Source organism: Erithacus rubecula (genome assembly GCF_903797595.1).
Source record: "Erithacus rubecula genome assembly, chromosome: 16".
In the NCBI taxonomy this organism is placed as follows: domain Eukaryota; kingdom Metazoa; phylum Chordata; class Aves; order Passeriformes; family Muscicapidae; genus Erithacus; species Erithacus rubecula.
In genome coordinates this window covers 8,656,604-8,680,381 of record NC_136668.1, presented here as the reverse complement: position 1 = coordinate 8,680,381, position 23,778 = coordinate 8,656,604, and the positions used below count along the sequence as shown (strand labels likewise).

The following is a 23,778-nucleotide window of genomic DNA, read 5'->3' as shown; positions in this document are numbered from 1 at the left end:
CGCTGGGAATTCCAAAACCCAGTGCCAGGACAGCGGCTGGCTGCTCCCCAAGCCACAACAGGAGTGGTGGAGTTCAGCAGCAGCAGGACAGCGTTATGTGTATTGGGAAAAAAAACCAGACCTGACAAGTCCAATTAATATTTCTATAATACTGAATGAGAGGATTCTGTATTTAAAATCAGTTAAATACAGAAGTTAGAGTACCAAGCTCATGCATTAACTTGTCAATGATGGGCCAGAGGCAGCAGTGACAACAGTTCAAAAAAATTAGTAAGCATTAAGATGGAATTTACAAAAAAACTGCTGAAATAATGGGATGTTAAATGAAGATACAAGATTGCCTAACATAAAATTGATCACCATCTTGGAATGCTGCTGAAGTCTAAATTCCAACCATTACCAGCCCACCAGCTGGGCTCCTGTGACCAACATCTCAATTGATTAAATACATTGTTCTACCTTTATTTATAAGAAAGGAGTGCTGGACTGGCATGAGTTCTTTCAATTAATTTTATTGAGTAGCCAAATCTGATAAATTAGCACAGATAAAATAAGCATTTGCATGTGTTATAAATGACTTTTTACAGGAATAAAACAGTGAAAATTACAAACTGTAAAAAGGAGGACAAGTAAATCCTGTCTCAAATTCAGAAGGGGAAAGATTTATAGCTTCATACTGAAGATCAAATCTTTGAGTTCAGAGAACAAAGATTTAATATTACAATATCATACACTACTTTACAAAATTAAATTTACTATAAGGATTACATCCAGAATAGTAAACAGAACCTTAAAATCACATTTAATGGTCCCTTAACTTAACAGCCATTCTGCATCTTTGATTAAATTCTGTTAAGAAATTAACTCTAAATAAAAGTGAATCATTCTAATTATTGCAACACAGTCTATGTGGACTTAAAACTCAAATATATTAATTTAAAAATAATAATGAAAGCAAAATAAAATGGATGGTAACAATGTTGGCTGAACACTAGTGTGTCAAATATAGAAATAGTTTTTTTAAAAAGTGTTTGACTACAAAGAGAGACACCTCTACCACACATTTACAGTGGTAGAGTTGTCATGCTAAGTACACTCTTGCCTACTTTTGCAGTCCATCTTCAGTGTCCTCATTTTTCAATTGCATGTAAAAAAAGCAATCACAAGTAGTGTGTTCATATTCCCTGTATTGCCATTACAGCAGAGCAGGCCTTCTCCACTGCAAGGGAATAAACTAACAAAGTTCAATTCAGAATTTCTTCCAAAGTGAAGAGAACTCCAAGAGGGTTCATCTGACTCATTTATCATGTTCTGCTCTGTAAAACTTAGGGACTCAAATTCAAACTTGTTAACTGCCACAAAGACTGACATCTTCAGCCATTAGTCTGGTGTACTTAAAGCAATCAGTATTTTTGTTTCTTAAAAAAAAAAAAGGGACATAGTAGCAAAATACAGTCATAGTAAGAAACAGACTTTGGGTGGGCTATTTGATGCAAGGATGGTTTTCAATTCAACATCTGAGTGACAATATACCCAAAACACAAGGTTTAGGGCAGAACCTATGCAAGTGCAGAGGTTCCATTTATGATTTAAATGATGAGACCCCTTCCCCCTCCCTGGAGGAAAAAACAAACAAACAAAAAAATCAGACTGTCAAAACTTAAGACACCTCTTCACTATGACTAGAAACTGTGCAATTCTCTGAAAATCAATTCAAGTAAATATATTCCTGTTTGCTACAGAGACAGCAGACAGGGAAGCTTAAATTGGTTCTATAATAGTCTTTTCATGTTTTAGCCATTGTTCTGAACTTTAGCTTCTTGTGCTCAACAACAATTTCTCCCAAGGAACTCCTCCCCTAAAGTAAGGCAACTCCTGACAATCACAAGCAGCTACAGCCTGAAATGGGAGCAAATGTTTACCCAGAAACGTTGAGCCTACTGACATTTGCATTTCCAAATGTCCTAAGCACAGTATATTTGACCACTCAAGTGTTTTACCTCTTCAAGTTACTTGCCCCAGAAAGTAGGTTTTGCAAGATCTTTAAGTTTACCACTGTTAAATAAAAAAGCTAACCAAGATTTTTCCATATGCAACACTTCCATAGGCATTGGAATACAGTACTCTTTACATTGGTAGCTATCAATGATAGCTTAATCTTGAAAACAGAAGAATTATCAATACACTTCTATAAAATTATTTAAATATTTTTTGTAAATAAATTTTTACTTCAAGTCCAATGTCAGCTTTGATCTGTAGCTCTGGCAGGATGTGAGAGTATATTTAAAGCTTTTACTTGGTGTACACTGGCCTTGGACCTGGACTCATTTCACAACGCAGCAAAAAAAACTGTTTTAAAACTTTGGGCATGTCTGCATCCATATACAAATCTTCAAATGCAATATTGTAATTTTGTTCTTGGAAAAATAATTTCCAATTTTAATGTCAGAATATTCAGTGTTGCAGACTAACATTTGTTAGTCTGAAGTGCTGCCAACAAACTTGCTTCAGAAACACACCAGATCTGAGGGGCCCAACATTCACTTAATGTAAACAAGAGCCAAAAGTCTACTAAACATAAACCAAACAAAATTTGAGAAAACCTTCCTTGCTCTTCCTCTGCCACACCATTCATAAATTGAAATTAAAACTATTCTTTTTACTGAAGAAAAGCAAAGCTTACCATCTATCTAGGTCTACTTTTGCTGCCAACTCAGCCAGTGACTTTTTAAAATCTGTCTCATATAGAGCCCACTCTTGCCTACTGTTTTTAAAATTAGAATACTGACTTATTAAAAGCTTCAACAAATTCAGCCACCTTATCCAGGTTAAGCTTACCTTAGTCCTATTAGCCATAATCCAATCCAAACACTGGATTCTACACTTCACAAGCATTTGTTCATTTCACAATGAACACTTCTTTCATTGCTATTTTAAGCATTAAGTTGAACATTGAGATGCTCTGTCTGTAATCACTGGATGTACTTAGAAAGAATTTCCCTGCAAATCATGATCAGTATTGTGAGGTTTTATATCTAGCAGCAAAAAGAAAAAAAAAAGAAAAAAAACAACAAAAAAAGAAAAAAGTTACAGAAATATACATTTTGAACAACAAAGAACTCTTTATTTTACAAAATGTATTTCACCTTTTCAGTATTGCCTTTGTAAATGTACTTCATGCTGCAACTACTTACAGTAAAAACACGATTTGCAGCAAATTAAAGGTGCTCAACCAGTTCCAACAGTTTGATTTTTTTTAAGGTACAATATGTAGTTGCACATTTGATTCTCAGATGTGGTCCTTTATTTGCTTTAGTTCGTTGAAATCACAGTGAGAACTTCTCATCAACTGCCTCAGGCCACAGATTTAATGAAGATATTATAAGCACAATCATTCTTTACTGCAAAATCTTTCCTTAAAGAAGTAAGCCAAAGGCTTGTGTTTCATTTATTCACTTGCTGCTGTATATGAAGGAGGAATTCATAGTATGATAAGGCTGATTCTGTTCTGTCTTCAATCATATTTTGCAGAAAACTTGATTTCAGTGGACTCTCATCCCTTAAAAACAGAAATATAAGTGTTTGAGTGGAATAAACATTTGCCATGGGCTACCATGCTTTAATAAAGTTAAAAGTCAAGTGGAAAGACATTTCAAGAGCTTAAGGATATATGAAAAGAGGATCTCAAATAGCCCTTAGTAGTGATTAAACCTAATAAGTACTCTTAACCAGCATTTACTTCATTTATCTGAAATTACCTAAAAACTCTTCTGTGACATTTACTCTTTTTTAGTCTTTTGAAATTCTAATTGGAGACAACTCATATGTCATATCTGTAGTCAATCTGTCAGGCACAACACACACTATTGTTAAGAATTCCATAAAGAAAGTTCAGTATATGATATCCAAGTATGTATTGTTAGCAGATTGCTGAAGAAGCAAAAAGACTGTTAAAAACCACTTACTTTATTATATATAGTATAGGAAAGAAAGGTCTCTGTTCTCTCAGCCAAGAAATGAAAGCTCGTGTTCTGATGGACTCTGCTGTTTCAAGTTCTGGGAGATGTGTCTAAAAGCCAAAGGGATTCATTATTACAAACAGGGTATTTTTCACATAAACAGGAAAAAGGAACACCAACTAGCCCAGCTCATTAGGTATAAAGAAAACCCAGAGAGATATCTTTTGTGATGTACAGTTTCAGCCTTGAATAGTCAAGAGCAATAAACTGCTATCAGCAATTAGTTGTCAGAATGGTGATGACTGAACTGTGATTGATTCCCACTTGATTGCAGGAACTAAAGGATTTCCCACTAACTTACTGTGCTCACTATTTGCAAACATTGTTACTCTGATCCCACAGGTCTGAGAAACTCAATCATTGTCAGCCTCTTCCTACTGTGTCATCATGAGAAGAAACTTCAAGAGGTAACAGAAATTATTTCTTTCCTTGGATCTGGATCTATACCACTAGAGGGCTAATATCTGAGTAGTGTATTTTAATTTTCATGCAAATTATATATATCATGCATTGTATGCATGATGGATGTACAGAGCAAACACATACCATATTCTGTGGTATTGAGCCATAATTTGGAACTCCAAGGACTTGGCTGACAAAGCCCTGCCCACAGTTCTTCCCAATCCACAGAAACATCACCTGAAAGACACCCATCAATAACAACATTAATCTAACCCAAAACACACCTCAGCAGTCTCATACATATTTTGGGTTCTCAGAAAGAACACAGCATGAAAACTTGGATACTTTTTAAAATCCACCCCACCACACAACTTACAGAGCCAGCATCCATAAGATAAGCACCATCCCTACTCAGCTTCTCCACTGACAGCTGGAGAAGGGGTGGCTGAGGTATAGTTCTGTCATTTATGTTAAGAGCCCCCTAAAAGAAGGATGAAAAACAGTGGTTCACATCTTGATGCAAAAAGCCAGAACAGAATGTTAAATAAAAGTAGGATCTATTACACTGAATACTGGAGCTGGATGTTTTAGCTCCAGCCATACTTAAAGTAATAATTTACTTTATTAACAATTTACTAATAAATCATAAGGTTTTATTTAGAGAAGGTGAATTTCATCAAATGTATCTTAGTTAATTAGTTTTATAACTGGAATATTCCTTTTTTTATGTACCAAAGATGTGTTTTCTAAAATTGCTCAGTGTTTTACATAAACATTCCCTGTTCTCAAAACTGCTTGATATTTTAAAATAAAAGAAGCTACAAATACACAAAAAAATACATTATGATGTCTTTATGTGTATGTGATTTATAGCACAAGATAATGACACAACACAAAGGTGAAATAAGTTAGGAAAAAACCTTGACCATCCATCCATTGCAAAGCACAGACTCTCTCTAGAATTCATCAGTTCAGTTCCAAATAAATGCACAGATGTAGCAAGTGGGAGAATATGAAACATTATATTTTATCTGTGCAGCTTTAATATGAAAAACCTGGGAGATTTTTAACACATTCACTTTCACATCACACAAGTCTTTGGGATCAAACAGATTATGTAGCAACGCAAAGACTCACCTCATCTGTGAGATTATCGACCTTGTACAGACTGGGATGTGTCATGAGCATGAGGTAAACAAGGGGCTGGTTTTTCACCTGGCACATGGTAAAGATGCGTTCATCCAAACGTGTGTTTGTCCCAGTTTGAAATGCTTTCTGCAAACAATCAGGCATTTAGTTTAACCATTAAAGCAAAGCAAGATAAGATGAACTTCACACATTGCCTACCACTAATTTCTAACTTACTTAAGTTTTAGAGATGCACCCTAAGTGTTTTCTCATTGTATTTTACTTCTCCATTGTTCTTTTCACATATAAATCACACAAGTCTCATTCCCATTTCTGGATTTTAGAATTAACCTCAACCTGGTGCCATCAATCCTTTCTAGCAAGCACTACAGCTGAGATGGAAGCACCCTGAAATACTCTCTAACATATACTTCAAAAATGCTACTTAATGAAATTGAAAAGAATAAATATTGGAGTAGTTTACAGTTGGCTTCAATGTACAGAATCTTAGGTCTGTATTTATAAGAAAGAGATACTCCTGGCTCGTTGGGACAAAAAAAAAAGCTATAAATCCAAGTAGGGTTCTCTCCTCATACCTTAATGGATCAAGTGCTTATCAAGCCTTTCACATGAAAAAGCTCAATATCAACATGCTGGTCGATTCCTAATCAAGATGTATGAATCCAGAACTTCTTTTTGAATCAAGAAACAAGTTCATCCAACACTTAAATGACTTCTACTATCAGTTCAGGGAAATGCAGTTAAAAGATACTTATGCAGAGCAAATACTGTGAAATGCTTTAAACCTGTTGCAAGAACAGTCAACCACCTCCTCTCTGCCATGCACTCAGTTCTCTTCTAACCCACACTGAACTGCTGTGTGGATCTACATTTTCAGAGACGCACCAAATAGAGTTCCCTGAGAAAACCCTGTCAGTGTTTATCCCCGACACATTCTCTTCACTAGTCAGTGTCTTTATTATTTTGCCCTTCCATTGCTTAAAGCATTTATACTTTCGGTTTTACAAACTAACTTCTAAATTCCTTCTTCTGAACAAAATCATTCTCCATCGAAGAACTGTCCTTTTACTTCAGGCTGACCTGCCACACAGTCATCCTCTTGCCTGGCTTCCTCTGCCCTCTTACCTGCTTTAAGAGTGCCAGTATATACAGTGGGAAGAGGCGCAGTGAGTAGGGAGCTGTGAGCCCAGGCTGCTGGATGCTCAGCACGGACGAGCGATAAGCAGCTAAAGAATCTATCACTGCATTGACCAGGGCGTCCCGAGCATCGCTCAGCGTGGCGGAGACGGAGCGGTCCACAGCTGGAAACAGTACAAGGCTCAGATCAGAAGGGTTTCCTCCCCCTGGCAGGAATGCAGTCACATACATTAACCTCTCTCACTTTATCATGCAGCTTAAGCTTTTACTACATGCTAGGGGAAGTCAAGTGTTTCAGAAAAAAGCTGAGGGCCCACAATGATGCAACAGACTAAACCTAAACCCAGGTGATTATACACAGCTCTACCAATCCTTCACCTAAGCTAAGCATTAAAACCAAAACTCTTAGGTTTGCAACTTTGAAAGTACTCTTAGAATGAGGAAGAATCTTTTCTTCTAACGCCACTTGCCAGAGGATTATTGCTCAGACCTTTAAGGATACAATCCACACATATCCAAACAAGCTCTTAACACACTCACCCATATTGGCTAAGAGCCCTGTGATGGCCTGCACATCTGCCCCTAGGTACACATCACTCAGTGTTGTGACAACAGGTAAGCACATAGTGTGGACACGAATTCGTCTTTCACCTGCAAAAAAAGAAAACTGTAACCTCCAGACTTGTTTTATGAAGCAACACTACAAATGCCACTGTTGGCTCAATCTAACCTTACCTTTGCTGGAGGTGTACAGGAGAGCTGATTGAAAAGAAACAACTTGCATATCAGTAAGACTCTCTTCCACTGACATTTGCACAGCATATCCTGCATCTGGGTTTACATTGGGTAATGACAGCAAGTCTGTAGATCGTACGAAGAAGTTCCCATGGAAAGTGTGAATGGAAAGACCTTCAAGATAATAATGAATCAGTTTGGGGTTTATAGCTGTGAAGTACAGGCACCATATACAGATCTGCCATCAATTTAAATGACTGTACTGGAATGTTCCCCCTCAATAAAACACATTATCTTCAGAAAAGGTAAATACTGCTAACTGACAACTGATCCAAAGAATCCACAAAGCCTAGTAGAAAGTGGGAATTAGGAAGGCAAATCAATGCAGAGTAGTAGAAAGTATCTAGATTATAAAAACAGTCCCTTGTTGAAATAACAGTCCAGGAAAATGTCCAGTTTTGACCATTATAAACTGGAACTTGGATGCCAGAAAACACTGCAAACAAAGTCGTAAATTGCCTCATCCCTGGTACTGAGTTTTACTTTTCTAGTCTCTGCCTTTTAATCATTTGAGGTTACAAAACAGCTAGAATACCAACAAAAACATTCCCAAAGAGCAGCAAACACCCACTTCCCTCTTCTCCACCCCCCAAACATCTAAGGTGAATTCAGACCTTTCGTGCATCTTATCCTCATGACAGCCTCAAACCCAATTTTTCTGGTTAAATATCGCTTCAGCTCCTTCTGCAATTTCTCCACCTGGACAGGGTTGTGTTTATGATGGTAAGACTGGTAGTAGTAGACACTACCTGCAGAATACCTTGATATACAACCTGTAACAAAACCAATATACATTGGAGAGTGCAGACAATTGCTGCTACAGTCTTTAAACTATTAAATTGTTCACACCTGCAAATCACTCATATACACAATTACAGACCTGCTCTGCTTATAGAGACAGAGATGTGGCACAACTCTGTCTGTGGCACAACTATATATTCTAGGATGTGATAAATTTCAGGTGTGAAAATTTTCCATTGAACTTAAATTGCTGTAACTTGGAAGTTTGGTTAAATAGGAAAAAAACCTAAAATGCTAATAAAACTTGCTCTAAAGGCAATGAAACTGATGTTTAAAAGGAAGAAAGTAATTTCCACTACTTATATCAGTAGCACAAGAATCCTGACTCACTAAGGGAGGACATGAAAATAAGTAAGTTAAAGCAGGACTCAAAGATTACATTCTATTTACTGTCACTGCTCAGCAAGGACAAGTTTGTATCTTGACATACTACATTAATTCAAATCAGATTAATCTACTAAATATTAATGTAGATTCTATGCATTTGCTCAAAATACAAGAGTTACATGCCCCAAAACAGCTTTGTATGACGTACCTAGAGAAGCCAAGTCAGAATATTGCCCACTAAGAAGAAATAAATCCACTGCAACCTGTTGCCCTGAGCAGTCCAAGGCCAGCTTCTTGTAAAAATCAGTTGATGGTGTCAAATGTATATCCTGTTAACACAGTGGATTATTACAAAATACAAAAGAAATTGAAATTGTTTCATATGTTTACTGCCTATTTTCAGAGACACTTATAATAAATTCTCCATCATTGATTAAAAATATTTTATTTTTAAATATCAGGTAATTGATTTGTACTTATATTGCTTGTTTTTTCTTTAGTTTTTTCTGCTGCTTTAACAAAGGAGCAAGACAAGCACAAAATTAACCCAGAAGAGGAAATCCCAGAAGCACCTTTATGCACAGAACAGGGTTGTTAGTACTCTCAACCTTTTTGCTTTGCTAACCTTTGCTGTTGCTCTTTGGTTTGGCTCTTCTCGTGACTTCAGTGCTCCCATTCCCACAGATGGGAGCTGTGTTTGGAAGACAGTGATTCTACCTCCAGTGGGGGACATCAGTTTAAAGGCAGCCTGTAATGCAGGCCCCAGAGCACTCTGAGTTTCCAGGGACTTAGTAAACATCTGTGGCAATGTCTTCAGCAGATCTTGAATTAGCTGCAAGTGAGAAAAACAGTATTAGGCCTATGAGCCATCATGGTTTTCTACTTTATATGGAGCTGATAGCTGAACATAACCAAATATTAACACTTGTAATATTAAGGTAGCAAAGAGGATGCCCTGTCTTGTTTCAGGTTGGCAAGAATTTACAGTGACATAGATAAAAGACCTCTTTTTTTGCCTCAAACTTGGCATTTGAACAGCAGGTGTTAATGAGAATTAATTAATAAAAAAATTACCAAATATATCCTCAATTACGTAAATGTCACTAGTTATGTAAGAAAGTCCTTGCTTCTTACCTCTTTATTTTCATTTAAATTTACTAATAGGTTTTCTGGCATTGGTATAAATACATCTGGAAAGGAAAAAAAAAAAAATTTGAGGTATCTTTTAAAAACACATCAAGCTTTCCCTGACTTTATTTGCAAACCATCATACTTATTGGAAAAAAATACACAGTATCAGTGTATTAACCCATGCAAACATAATTAAGTGGATCTCTTTTTTTTTCTCATAAGCATTCCTGTGGCTAGAAACCCATGACAGTATAGCAATCAACAGGGCTGAGGATAAACAAGACTATTAAACAAAATCACAATCCAGTGTTCATTCTACCCTGCCCAATAACATCCAGTGAAAGGTGATTTGAAACAAAAGGCAGAAGGACAAGCACTAAGCACCAGCCACAAGAAAATCTACAGAAAGATATCCAGCATCAGTATTTAGAATTTCAAGAGGAATCTAGAGAATTGTACAAATGAAACTAGAAGTTAGGAAGGCTGTCTTTATGTCTGAAGTCATGAGCAGCCACATCACTGCTCAGACAACAGGGAGATGTCTTCATACACAAACTCACACATATGGTACATCTAAAGTCATTACTAGAGACACTGATACTGTGATCTAGAAACTCCCACCAGATACAGATTTTTAAAGGATGTCATAACCAGAAGTCATTAATAGGTAGTGATCACAAGAATTATTTTTCCATACCTTCAATATCTGAAACTATAAGCATCTGAGGCTGAGAGAGACCTTCCTGAAGACCATAGAAATGGATTGTGCTGTCAAATGTTATGAAGCCTATTTTTGTTCTAGTGTTCCCAGGAAGCCTGAAAATGAGACATATGGTGTTCAACAAGATGAAATTTCATTTCTGCAGGCTTTTTTTTTTTTTAACATCCGCTGCATCTCTCCATGGTTGTTACCAAGCAGTTACTCTAACAGCTAGACTGCAAGAGCTTCATGAAATTATTTTGGAAAGAACAAAAAACACAACAAAAAAGGAACTGATGGTAGAATCACCAAGCAGGCAGGTGAAAACTTCTTAAAAGGGTAATCAGAAGTGTAAGAAAAGGAAGAAATAAACTGCAAAATACTAAGTAGTATTTATATAGATTCAAACAGTATGCATTTTATGAGAAGTTTATTAGATGCATGACTCTTTCCAGCCAATATTTATCTAAATTTCAGCCTTTAAAAAATACAGTTCAAAAGATACCATAAACATGATGCTTATATTCATTTGGGGATTGATGAAGTATATAGGAAAAAGACTGAAAATCAAGCTTCAAAATTACCTTTCATACTGTAGCTGTGATGGTAAAAAGGCTACAGCTTTAGGGTGCATTTTAACACAACACTGGCCATTGTTTGCCCACACTAGGAAACTTGTCTTCCAGACAGAAAGCACTGGCATGTTGGTGTCTATCATATGTTTAAGAAGAATGAAAGTTGGAGATTTTAAGAAACAAGTACTTACGAATCAAGATTGTCTAACAAGGTCTGGCAGACTGTATCCAAGTATCCAGTCTCTATTGCATTGTGAGACACATCAAACACAAAGAGGTACACGGGGGGCTGAGGTGGACGCAGCTATGCAAAGAAAAGATCACCTTTAATTTTCAAATAGCATTTCTTAGATTGGGTTTATTCATTCCATTGCAAGTTTTAACAGTTTAAAACAGCATGCAGATGATAGCAAAAATTTCTGCATTTGCCTCTTATTTAGTAATATAAGAACTGCAGTTTTCTTCCAAAGATATCTACCTATTCTAAATACAGAACAACTTGTTTAGAAGTGAACTTTCTGAAGTTCTCCAATACAATCCTTAAGGCAACAGCTGTTCTACTGAACTGGAAAGCATCCTCTGAAATAAAGCTTTCTCAGACTTCCCTCTGAAAAGAAAACAAAGGGAAGGAATAAGTAAAAGTAAATAAAGCCTTACCATGTATTCAGATGGAGCCATAAACTCAATAGTAGCATTCTGGACTTCAGGTCTTTTATGAGGTTCTCCATAAACTCTTGTCACAGGATTATACAGGAATTCTTCAGGAACTTTGCAGATAAGTTTATATATTAGTATTTCACACTAGTATTGGCTGTGCTGCATTTTAAAACAAATAGATCAACTCTTTGGTGGCTGTTGGACAACATATGGAGAGCTACACCAGGCAGTGGAGTTCACTTACACTTGTGCAGGGGTACCCTGAGGGACTACTTGGGCTTACTGTGTTTCTTTAGGGACCCCATTGTTATGGGGAAACATTTCTCATGACTCCCAGCAGGACTGACAACAATCCCTCTACGATATGGCCAACAACACTCCAGTCTCAAAGGCCAAGCTGGGAAAGGTTAATTGCAACATTTTAAAGCACATTTAAAACTTACCATCATTGACTCTATAGCACAAATTGCATTTCCATCTCCTTTGGTCTAGGAAGCTGACAAAAGGGTTGATGTACGTCCGGCAGGAACGGCATCTCACAATAATACTGGAAGTGACCACTGGCAGTTGCTGGAAAAGAAAAGCTTCCTGTTTTAAAACATCCTTGTTGAAAGGAATACTTCTGCATCCTCACAGCATCCCTGCAATTTCTTGATGTGACAGGTAGGAACTGAGATCTTACATATTTGACTGTGCAGATTCCCTTTCTAAGCCTCTAAATTCCTTAATTTTACACTGACCATTTAAGAACAAGTCCTGCACCCAATACAGATCAAAAGCCAAGGGGGAAAAAAAAAAAGTCCACATTTTGAAAAATCAATTAAACTGAGAAAAAAACCAATATTTAAGAGAGACACTGCTAAATTCAAAGTCTTCTGGCTCTCTGATGACATCCAAATTCTTTCAACTTTGTCAAGTCTTGAATTTAGAATTAGTACTAGGTTTAAAATGAATAACTACAACTGATATGTGAGAACCTGGAATTTAGGTGTTGCCTGCTATCACAGTCCAAATTCTGTGCTGCCTTTAAGTTTTTGGTTTCTTTGAGGTTTGGGAGGCTTTCTTTTTTATTAAGAAGTGAGACCTGAAGGTTTAAAAATGGTAGGGAGAAATAATTGAGAAAAATTACAGCAATCTGTATGGAATAATGAAATGTCAGTTACTATGGTAGCTCTTCTAGGCCAAGATACCTGTTCTTGTTTTATAATTCATTGTCCATTGTCTGGACTCTGTAAAGGCATAGTTGATATTTCAGAGTGTAAAGTTTTGAATATTTGCCATACCGATAGGTCTTTGAAAGGATGAAGCAGGAGCCCCAAGGGAAGTTTGGCTTTATTCAATAAGGCCTGAGTTTGAGGAATGTTAGTCAGGGTACAGCGGAACAACCTACATGGAGGACAAAGGGTTATTTTCAGAGGCTTTCAAAGAAATTATTATTTCAATGGTACAGTAAATTTTTCTAGAGCTGTTGATGGTGAATTTCTCTTTCCAGATGAAAAGTCTTCTCTGTCAAATCATTTTGTTTCTATCTAAGCTTGACACACAGTACATACTTTGACTTGCTATTTTATACAAATGCTCTTTACACAGAACTTGAGTGTCATTTTAGTCAAATTTTGACTCAAGTCAAAGTTAAGCTTAACAATATTCAAAGTTGCACCAAATCTTCATATACTAAACATTATTTTGGAATAAATCAGAACCAGCAATGATTAAAAGGTGGTTTTAAAAACTTAGTAACTATAAACAATCCCATCATCATTTTCTGAGTCTTGAGCACTCAGCAGCTTCCACAAAGTGGAAGCTTGTTTGCATGAATGCCATCACAAAGGCCCTGTTATTTCCTTTATCTACCATAAAAATATTTGCATAGTGGGAGTCCCTGGCTATACACAGTTTAGTTGGTCTCAGAACAATTGATTAACCAACTGCCAGCCTCTTGTTTGAAATTTCATTTACTCCATTGTTTTAAATGGTTACTTTTCTTTACAGAGGTTACCCATTTTACTTCATACACAATCTTTTTGGTGTGCCTGACCTGATTAAATTTAGTTCAATTTTATATTTTCTCATCCATACTCGCTTCCAGATATAAAATTTTTGTACAGTACCTATCTATAGCTGCCTTGCTGAATTTTTCCTCATACTTGCTACAAAAATGATTTTCCCCTCTTCAAAGTTAAACCCACTTACTGCCTTTATTGTAACACAGTGAAGCCCATTTTCAGTATTTTCTACGCATAAAATTAAGAAAACACTTTGTCAAGTTATAAATATATGTAGGAATTTATATTTCTATTTTTATGTATTATAGCAATTGCATAATCATACTCAGGATTGCAGTTGAGCTTCTGGATGTCTTCATGCAAGTTGGGGACAGGAGCCTTCAAAAGGGTGGTAGGAAGAATATTTCTTTCTTGAAGAAGATTCACAGGTCTTAACCCTTCCTGCTGTAGACTCAGGCCACCCATTGATGCAGTTAAGTGATTAGTGCCCATGGCAGGCTAGAGTAAAACAAAATTTCACAAATTAGCATCAATTACTTGGATGAAACCCACAGCCCATTTAAAACCACAGATAATATATATACCCCTTTCAGTTTGTTTTGCTCATATACTCAAGTAGCATAAATTGCCCATAAAACTCCTGAAATACAGAGGCTCAGCTGATGAAAGTGTTGGTCAGTTCACTCTGATAGTTCAGGGAAGAATAACCAAATACATCTGCTAACAATAACAATGCCACAGAAGAGAAACATGCCAAAAGCAGCTGAAAGTTTCAAAAGAAACATCTTGAACAGATCTGAGGCTGGAGCACTGCACAAAGAGCTGGCACACAGCTTTCCCAAACTTGTACCAAGGCACAGGCAAAAGCATTAATTCTGGGCTAATTAATTGATGTCCATCCTCTTGAACAAATGGTGCCCAAACAAGGAACAAAATTAGCAGCATCCTAGGGATGCACAAAACCTATCAACCATCATTTTTCTTTACCCACATACCCCCACCAGAGGTACTACTGAGATAGAAACCAGACAGTCTTTACCTGGTGGAAATGTTTGGATCCATCTGGATATTGCAAAGCAGATGCATTCATTCCTGGTGCTCCAGGTGGAGAAGGATGTTGGTAGCCTGGAGGTAAGGCAGGGTAAGAATATCCAACACTTCTATTCATCTTAAGATTTGGGGCTGCAGGAGAATAATGTGGAGCTGCTGGAAGCAGAGTACACAGATACTTAGTTGCTGGAGAACTGTATCTTACTTGAGGCATTAGCACAGCAGGAGAGCTGCCTGCTTAGCTTCCAAGTGTAAAAACTACAGCTGCTGTCAACTTTGCAAAGGGCTGTCACCTACTTTACATATCACAGACAAAGGCATGCTAATTGTCAATGCTTCATGTTTCATGTTTACCTTCAAGACAGGCATTAAACCAAGTACATGTTTGTACACAAATGCTTAAGCTTCTATCTTTCCCAGACTCTTAAGAGTTCCATAATAATAACAACCATTTTGACTCCCAAAGCCTTACCCATGAGGCCACCACCTTCTATTGCATCGTAGCTGTTTTGCACTACAGACCCATCACTGGCAGCAGGCATGGCATCACCTTTAAAGATAAATAATCACAGGAAAAATTTGCACAAGTTACAAGTAAGCTAATATTAAGACAAGCACAGTTTGCATTTACTTTGGTTTTGACCTAGGATAAACTGAATTAAATATAGACTTCATTCTCTTTCTCAAACACACTTCCCCTGTAGATGTGACCTCTGCAAAGGACATTCATAAAACTTCAAATTTTTTTTTCTTTTTTTTTTAGGGATTTGCCATAGCTTCCAAGTCAACACTACAGTAAAGGATCAGGGGACACTCCCTCATCAGCAGAGGTAGTGTTTTTAGGCTAGATGCAGTTTTCCAAGTAACCTGTAGCTTGGAGTTCCCTGGAGAACTTCTTCCACTGATAATTCACAGAAACACCAGATTCCCTAAATTTACACACTTAGTCCACTACTGCTCACCAAACAGCAACAGCTCTGACACAGTCACATACCAGACAAGATAGGAAAAACCTTGAAGCTCAGAGAGTGCTCCCAAAGGACAGTTTTTGGTAAGCCAACTATGTCAAAATATGCTAACACAACTATATACTATTAAGGATAAGTAGGTACTCTATTTTTATAACCATTTTTTATTAAAATCTTCAAAGATGACCCAATAAAAGGAACTTACATTACACACTGAATCTTGCTAGCATCAGTTAACCTGCTTCTTAGACTAAACATTTTTATCTCTCCAGGGCTCTGAAAATGTTTCTCTTCATGATAATGAAAATATTTTCTAAGCAAAAGCTGTTTATAATGCATTTAATACATTCCATATAATCTGAATCTGAATATACTATTTTTGTGCTCACAGAGCTACCATACATGAGAAACTGTCAATCTGAACATGCAAGGAACCAACAGCTTGGACAGAACTATGTATGTAAAAATAAAGCTATTGACTCACACATGGCCCCATCTAGCATGGACACTCAATGCCAAACAATTGGAGTCTGTCTGATCCAGAGCCCTCAAGAGTTCCTAAACAATGGCATATTTGTGCAGGGCCCACAGGAGACACAAAGTCAGGTATCTGTCCTCAACAGCTGACACTTCACAGTCTCTAGTAACTTCCTTCAGAAAACTAACAAACACAAGATGTGTGTTTCAGTGATTTTACACAGAGAAGAATAAGGTACAGCTACATGAACAGCAAGGAATTGCAAGATTCACATTTTATCTCTCCCTGCAGAATGAACATTACAGTGGATCATACATGGATGTCCATCCTCACAGTAGTCAGGGATACAGAGAAAGGAGAATTTCCCTTTCACTTTGTAACACAAAAAAAAGTGATGTCAACTACAGGAGACGCAGCCATGTAAAACAGCACTTGGAAATCTATTTTCAACTGTTAATTTCTTATATTTTATTAACATCTGTTTACAGGATTTTTTCTTCTTTCCAGGTCCTTACCTCTTTTTCAGATTAAGTTATTAGCTGTATTAGTATAATTTTACAATTTGAGTCTCTCATAGAACAATGTGCTTGACTTTAAAGGTTGCATATTACAGCAAGTTGCAATGTTCAAATTCAACAAAAAGAGCAAATTGTTTCTTACCTTCTTGGTTTGCAGCTGATTTTTGCAGAAACTGTGAGCTAGGTGGTCCTGCTACTGCTGTTGATGGCCTAGGTGGGCCCCCAACTGGTGGAGGTCCTAAAGGTGGCCTTGGAGGGTGGAGGGGAGTTAAAGGCTGAGTCACTGGTGGAGGTGCAGATCCTATAAAGAGATTAACTTTTAGGAGGAGTTTAACCCACCTGAAAAAAGTCACAAAAGTTTTGTTACAAAAACACACAGATTGAATTCTAACTATTCCTGATATTAGATGATGTGAATAGCATGAGATACATAAATCCTAACATGTGGGTAAAGGGTCTCAACTACAGGTTGCTTATGTCACACTTTTCTCATTCTGGGTTCCTATAGGTATTGATTCTCTTTCAGCTTTTTGTTGCTATTGTTGGCAAGAATTTCAAGATGTACAGAAAATATCCCAACTCTATAACCAAATTTGGAGTGATCATCAAACAAGGTTATTAATTTTAAAAGTGATCATTGGGAAATGGCTCAGGAGGCTTGAATGGATATAAAAATTACTGATTCCAAACACTTGCTCTCATTTCATATGCCACTTTCTAAATTTCTCTGCATTTTCCTCACCAATTCCAAAGTACTAACTGTTTATTCCAATTAAGTCCCAGAAATAGTTTCATAAATTCTGTGAGCTTAAGACTTTTTGAACAGAATAAGAAAATTAGGCAGGCATATAACAAAAAAGCTAGCATCAATAAAAACCTCTAATGAGGCTAAGAGCACTTAACAAGAAAAATTATTTGTTTTTACATGGAAAATATTTCCCTACCTAAGTCCTATTTGCATGCTTAGTCAGGAAAAAACCTGACATACAGCAGTTTGGCAAAGAGAAACCTGAGTATTAACTGTGTTTTCATAATAATCACAAAGTTGCACAACAGAGCTATTTCGTGTTAGAAAAGCTTTTACCACTGCATATACCAGCAGTAAAGCAGCAGGAGGAAAATCTCTTACTTTTAGAGTACTTTCTGAGGACTTACAATTATCATTAAATGTGAAAATGACAAGTTTGGGGGAAGGAAGCTTTCCATTGAACTGACCTCTATTTCAACAGCACAGAATGCTTTTCTTTCCAGGCTGTGCTCCAGTTATTTGCATCAACCTGACAGGCTATTCAGAAAATTACCTGAATCAAGTGGTTACTGAGCATGCTCACTAAATGGAACTAGTTTTCAGTTATGAAGTCCTGGACTGAAACATGTTAATGCTCCAACAGTTATCCCTGGAAATTGTGAAGGTCACAGAAATAGCATCCCAAAACAATGGGACACCATTCAGGAGTTACCTGCTCCAGCCAGCTGAAACACACAATCTGGGCACAGAACTTTCTAACTCAAAGAAAGCATCTGGGTATTTCTGATGGGTGTATCTGCTTTAACAATCTTCCATAAGCAAAATGTCACCGCAGAGTGACATACTCAGAGTTCTATACTCATTATTTTAAAAGGTTGTTGAAAAATGGACATTGGTAAAACATCAAACAGTTCTGGTTACCTGGCTTCATGTAGCTATTCTGCAGTGGAGGAGCCCCTGGAGAAGCAGCATATTGATAACTCCCTGCAGGATTTGTACTTCCTGATAATGACGACGGTGGCTGGGCTGACCCTGTCCCAGGCACACAAGCCAAAGGGCTGCTTTGAGCCCCAAGGGGCTGACTCACAGCAGGCTGGCTGTACTGCCAGTTTGAAAGCACCGGTGGGCTGGCTCCAGGAGGAAAGCTCCCAGCAGATGATACAGCAGCTGAGTTCTGTAATACAGGCAGCAGACCTTGTGGAACAGGACCTGGCTGTTGCACTGGTGACCCGGAGAAAGCTGCCACTGGTGGTCTATTGAGAGTCTGGCCAGGTCCTTGGTAATTGTTTAATTGAGAAACATTCTGAGAGCCACTATAGCTATACTGTCCAGAAGACTGATGTGGAGGAACCTTGGCCGGCGTCTGATGGGAGTACGATCCTGGAACTGCAGGGCTGTATCCCTGGCCATCTGGGGAATGCATCAGCTGATTCTGAACAGGGCCTGGAATGAAAAAAACTACACTCTTTAGGAAGTCAGGGTTGTGTATCACTTCTGAAAACAAAAGATGTGTCTGTGAATGTCTTTCCTTAGGATTTTATTAGTCTCCAAGCCATTTCTAATTGAAATCATCAGGTGTGAGAGAAGTACTACTGAATTCAGCAGTATTTTGCTATCAACACGTACATATTTTGTTTTACAGTAACCTTGAAAACACTAAACACTCCAGTACCATCAATGCTCCTGGACTGAAATTCACACAGGATCCCATCCAGTTTTCAGGACCTCCAAAAAGCAAGCTGCCCCCAGAGGAGCACTGTCCCACAGCCCTGGCAGTGACACACAGGAGCAGACCGAAAGCAGATCCATTGCGTAAGAACGCCATTTCACATGATGACTGACACCAACCTACACGTCAGCTTACCACAGTGACACTGCCAGCCAAGTGCCAGCACAGGTCACCATGCTACTTCTCAAGTGACTGACTTAATCTGTGAAAGTTCCTGCAGTTAATTTTAGCAAGAGAACTATTCATACACATACTGCTCATGTGAGTGGCCGACTGGTCACCAGCACAGAATGAAGGGTAAGTTTGCCTTAAAATAATTCAAAAAACAGGAAAAAAAACTTGACAGGCTGATGATGCTCTTTATGTATCTCTTGGTTGGTACACATAAACTAAGTTTTACTCATTTGAAGAAAAAAAATTGGAAAAAAGTTTTAATAACCCTCCTAGGAGTAAACAATACAGGCAAGAACATAATCAGATTCCCACTTTGGAAGGACAGGTTAACAGAATCCCACGGTATTTCCAGTGCAATTAGAGCTCTGTCAAGAAAGGTACTACTACAGACTGTTCATAGCACTGCCACAAAACACACATGCTGAAGAGAGAGTACCAATTTTCAAGTGAAATCCTTCTGAGCAGAACACACTAGATACTGCAGGCAACAGCCAGCTATGACTCCTTCACAATTACCAAAACACTTTCCAATGTTGTATCATCAGTTCAGCCAGTCACATTGTGGCTCTCCTAATCCCCTAAAAACACAGCTTAGATACTGGAGACATTCCACACACACACAGTTACACATTAAAAAAAGATGGCTGGTTTCCTATTGAAACAAAATGGCTAAAATCTGAAAAGTGAGCAAGTTCACATTTCCAAGTTAAAGTAACTCACACATGTTTGACAATAAATTAAGCTAAATGCAAAATACATTGAAATTCTTAGGACAAACACTGCACTGATCATTCAGCTCCTCGTTCCCTAGAAAACATCAGGCTCTGGGTCACACACAGCTGTTAATTCACTGCAAACTGCACAGGTCCACGTAACTACTACAGTGCCAGTGATCTCATCCTCACTGCCTCTTATTTGTGTATAAAAGGTACATACCATATTACTCTACAACCATTAATTTCAACATGCAATTTATCCTTCAGTTACACAATCCAGTTATGCTCTACTGTTACAATGTTGCTCATAGGTATAATTCTCTAAATTCAACTGTGTTTAAAGAAAAATGAAGACAAAAATGCTTACAGTTATGAGTAACCTGCAAAAAACTACCTTGCAGTGTATCAGATGGGCTTCCAACAATCAATTTACAAACCCCACTGGCAATTAGAATTGCTACCTTTAAAAATTATGAATTTTTATCAAACTTTCTGACTGCATCCACACAAACACTGATAACATCATCACTGCAAACTACAGAAAAAATACAGAACAAATATTAATCAATTTAATAACTTGATTTTTCACCTTAGGGCATCGCCCTCTATCCCAGGCAGAAATCAGAGTATTTGGATTGCTCTCTTATGCACAGTTTTCCTTGCTTGAAGGTAAAACAGTGGAAGTGAGTTGATATTAAAAAACTGACCTACTTGATATTTTCTATGTCACAATGCAAAAATATAAATCAAATTCACCACAAAATGTTCCAATTTCAATTTTTACTTTAAAAGTCATAAAAACCATGAAAAGTCTTGACACCATCATGTAATAGTTCATATCTCCAAGACAAGTCTGCACAAGGCTACCAAAAAAGCTACAGAAATAGCACTAAGGGATGAAATCCCTTTACAAAGAGTTTCACAGCATGCAAAAACTTTTCAGGACTTGCTGTTTGGATGCAGCCAGATACCCATATTGACCTGACCTCACTGAGACCCATCAAAGAGTATCTAGGCTGTCCAGCTTTCCCCAAATGCTGCTGGTTTTCTGCGAAGCCAGAAACAAACAAGGAATTCTGTGTGGACTGAAGTGCTACTTCACCTGCACAGCAGCTAGACAGCCAACACTCAGAGACCACAGAAATGAATCAGTAATAGGAGAAAGGCCACCTAGTTAACAGCAAGTCTCCTCTACAATAATACAAAGCCATTTAATGTTTCTAAGAGATCAGAAATAGCACCAGAATATATATATGAAGGTTGCTTGATGGTTGTATAAAATGGTCAAAGTACTAATGTGGATGGCCAGGATCCAAGTAACATTTTCTGCCACACAAAACTTCACTGTTCTGTGAAACTCCAAGCCAGTTACTCAGCACATCACTTTTGCCAGCCACAACTTCTCCAAGCTTCAAAGAGATGCAAAGATAAACACTCTGAAAATTGACATCCCAACAGATGCCATGGAATCAGATACAACCAGTGTCTACTTCACCTGACTCTGACCTGCTGGATTCCAAACTCAACAGCTCCTAAAGCACCTCATGACATCAAAGTACCATGCTAAGGTATCACATGAGAAGAGCAAAATGTTTTCTAAAATAATTGTTTCTCCTTCTTGTTTGCACTTCAGATCTATCAGCTGGAAAACAAATTAGATGCCTGCAATAAAATGAGTACAGAATACTGGTCCTATTAAAAGATAAACAGAAATGAAGGAGAGGAAGGTTGTTGCTAAGCAACCCAAAGCTCTGCGCCAAACAATTTCATGGGCAGCACATGGTGCTGCTGTGACAATTTACTGCCTTAGTGGACATGCAAGCTCGGGGAGTTACCTGCAAACACTTCAGCAAGCAACAAGTTGCAAGGAAGGGCTGATGGCTGTAGAACAATTTATCATCCTGCTGACAGTCTTCTCTCCTCACAGACCACTGTAAGCACCACTACAGCACTCAGTACCCCCAAAAGTGTTTTACAGGGCTTTGGTATTAGTATAAAGGTCAGGGATCACAGCACCCTCTCAACACACATTTTAAACAATGCTCTGAACAGTTTATGCTTGAACAATTTATTTCAAACCCAAACCTTCTCTCTAACATACCATAACAACTGTTTAATTTTACTACCTAGTATTTGCATAACTCTACATTTCAGTTCTTTATTTTTCATACACCTGACAGCTGAGTAGCCTGAAATTCTTCTTTCTTGACTGCCTCTCCATAACTTCCATTATGTGTTTGATCTCACACTAGGGAAATGAGCACACATAAAGCAATGCCAGTCTGTACATCATCCCACTCAGTTACTCCATTAGCTAACATTCTCTTTGTACAGTCTCTGCTCAGACCATAAGGTCTCCAGGACAGAGCCTCTCTCTCCACACTACATTCATACTCTTCCCACTCTCTTCACCCTAGAAGCAACTACACAGTTAATTGTAAATCGTGGTTTTGCTGATAACTTTGAAGAAAGGCAATAAACACACTGCAGGAGGAGGGGGAAGAAAAATCAAAAGATCTCTTTATAACTGAACTGCTTATGATGCAGCACAGCTACTGAAACACACAAGTGTATAATTAAGGAAGCAAGTGCAGAGGATGTGTATGCGAAATCAGGAGACACTTCCATCAGCACAGATTTGCACATATGCAACAAAAACAGACAAGGTTAGCCTTGAACTTCTTATTCCTATGTTAAAACACTGGGTAATAAGTTCAGTTTCACCTTCAATATCTCGTTTAAATTAAAAAAAAAAAAAAACCAAAATATTTTGAGGGGAAGAAATTAATCAAGACCTTCCCACTTCGCAGCACACAGAACAGATAATGTCGGCTTTACGAGAACGGCAAGCAAAGAAAGCCCCGCAGCGCCGCAGGCTGAGCTCAGCGATAACCACAGTGCCACATGTACAGCCCCGTTCCAAAGGGTCAAACCTGGGCTGTGTCACCCGTGTCACCCGTGCCACCGCCGGGCCGGCCCGGGGCAGCTCGAGCCGTGCGTGTTACCCGGGCAGCACAGACACGGGCTCGGAAAGACGCTGGCGTTCATACCGACAGACAGTGTACTCAGAGATACTTCTGCCATGAAAAACAATCAGAATGAAGATTTATTTTGCCTAATGAGCCGCTCTGTGTTTTCCTCAGTGACGCTTCGGGCAGTTCCCGATTGGACAGCACCTCACCCCCACTCCCACCGTCCCCCGCCGCTCCCGGGGTCACGGCAGGAGCCCGGCTCCGCTGCCGCTCCTTTCCTACTTTCCTCCCTAATTCAGCTGCGTTTCGCCTCGGGCCGCGGGTGGCCGGGCTGCGGGGTGGGCGCCGCCGAACTCAGCCGGGTGTAACCCAGCGACCCGGGCAGCGAAAGGGCCGCTCCCGGAACCCCCTCCCGGCGGGCACCGGCCCCTGTCCCTGCTGCCCCGGGCCGAAGGGCGGCCTGGGCCCGGGGGAAGCGCCGCGGGGCGGGAGCCGTCTCCGCCAGGCCCTATCCCACCCCGAGCTCCACAAGCCCACCCCGCACTCACCGTTGCTGTAGGGCTGCTGGCCGGTGGGGGCCCCGGCGGGCTGGGCCATGGCTCGGCCGGGCGCGCTCGGAGCCGCCCGTGTGGCGGCGCCGGCCCGGGCGGGGGGGGACGGACCCACCGGAACTGCCGGGAGGCGCGCGCAGCCGCACTGCGGACACGTGGCACTTCCGGGAGCGGC

General features: G+C 38.9%; 1 protein-coding gene across 2 annotated transcripts; it reads right to left on the bottom strand.

Annotated features, from left to right (window-relative positions):
* Positions 1-496: 496 nt before the first annotated feature.
* Positions 497-23,758, bottom strand: SEC24A (SEC24 homolog A, COPII coat complex component). Of its 2 annotated transcripts, none has more exons than XM_079319945.1 (23): positions 23,601-23,758; positions 18,383-18,904; positions 16,856-17,014; positions 15,222-15,299; positions 14,739-14,905; positions 14,025-14,197; positions 12,977-13,079; positions 12,137-12,263; positions 11,694-11,803; positions 11,228-11,340; positions 10,459-10,577; positions 9,765-9,820; positions 9,256-9,462; positions 8,839-8,959; positions 8,117-8,275; positions 7,443-7,616; positions 7,248-7,358; positions 6,696-6,871; positions 5,559-5,696; positions 4,798-4,902; positions 4,566-4,658; positions 3,966-4,069; positions 497-3,559 (listed from the first exon to the last, which is right to left on the bottom strand). In XM_079319945.1, exons 1-23 carry the CDS (start codon positions 23,647-23,649, stop codon positions 3,445-3,447), a joined length of 3,279 nt encoding a protein of 1,092 aa, XP_079176071.1. In that variant the 5' UTR covers positions 23,650-23,758; the 3' UTR covers positions 497-3,444. The 2 variants fall into 2 exon arrangements, with proteins under 2 accessions (XP_079176071.1, XP_079176072.1); XM_079319946.1 differs by having other exon boundaries at positions 14,739-14,902.
* Between the last annotated feature and the right edge of the window lie 20 nt (positions 23,759-23,778).

Bases quoted from the DNA above. Each gene is read 5' to 3' on its own strand.
- SEC24A (XM_079319945.1), bottom strand. From the start codon at position 23,649: ATGGCCCAGCCCGCCGGGGCCCCCACCGGCCAGCAGCCCTACAGCAAC. The intron at 11,341-11,693 runs GTAAGGCTTTAT...TTCTTTGCATAG, and splicing joins TGGCTCCATCTGAATACATG to CTGCGTCCACCTCAGCCCCC. The intron at 4,903-5,558 runs GTGAGTCTTTGC...TCCTTCTTTTAG, and splicing joins TCGATAATCTCACAGATGAG to GGGGCTCTTAACATAAATGA.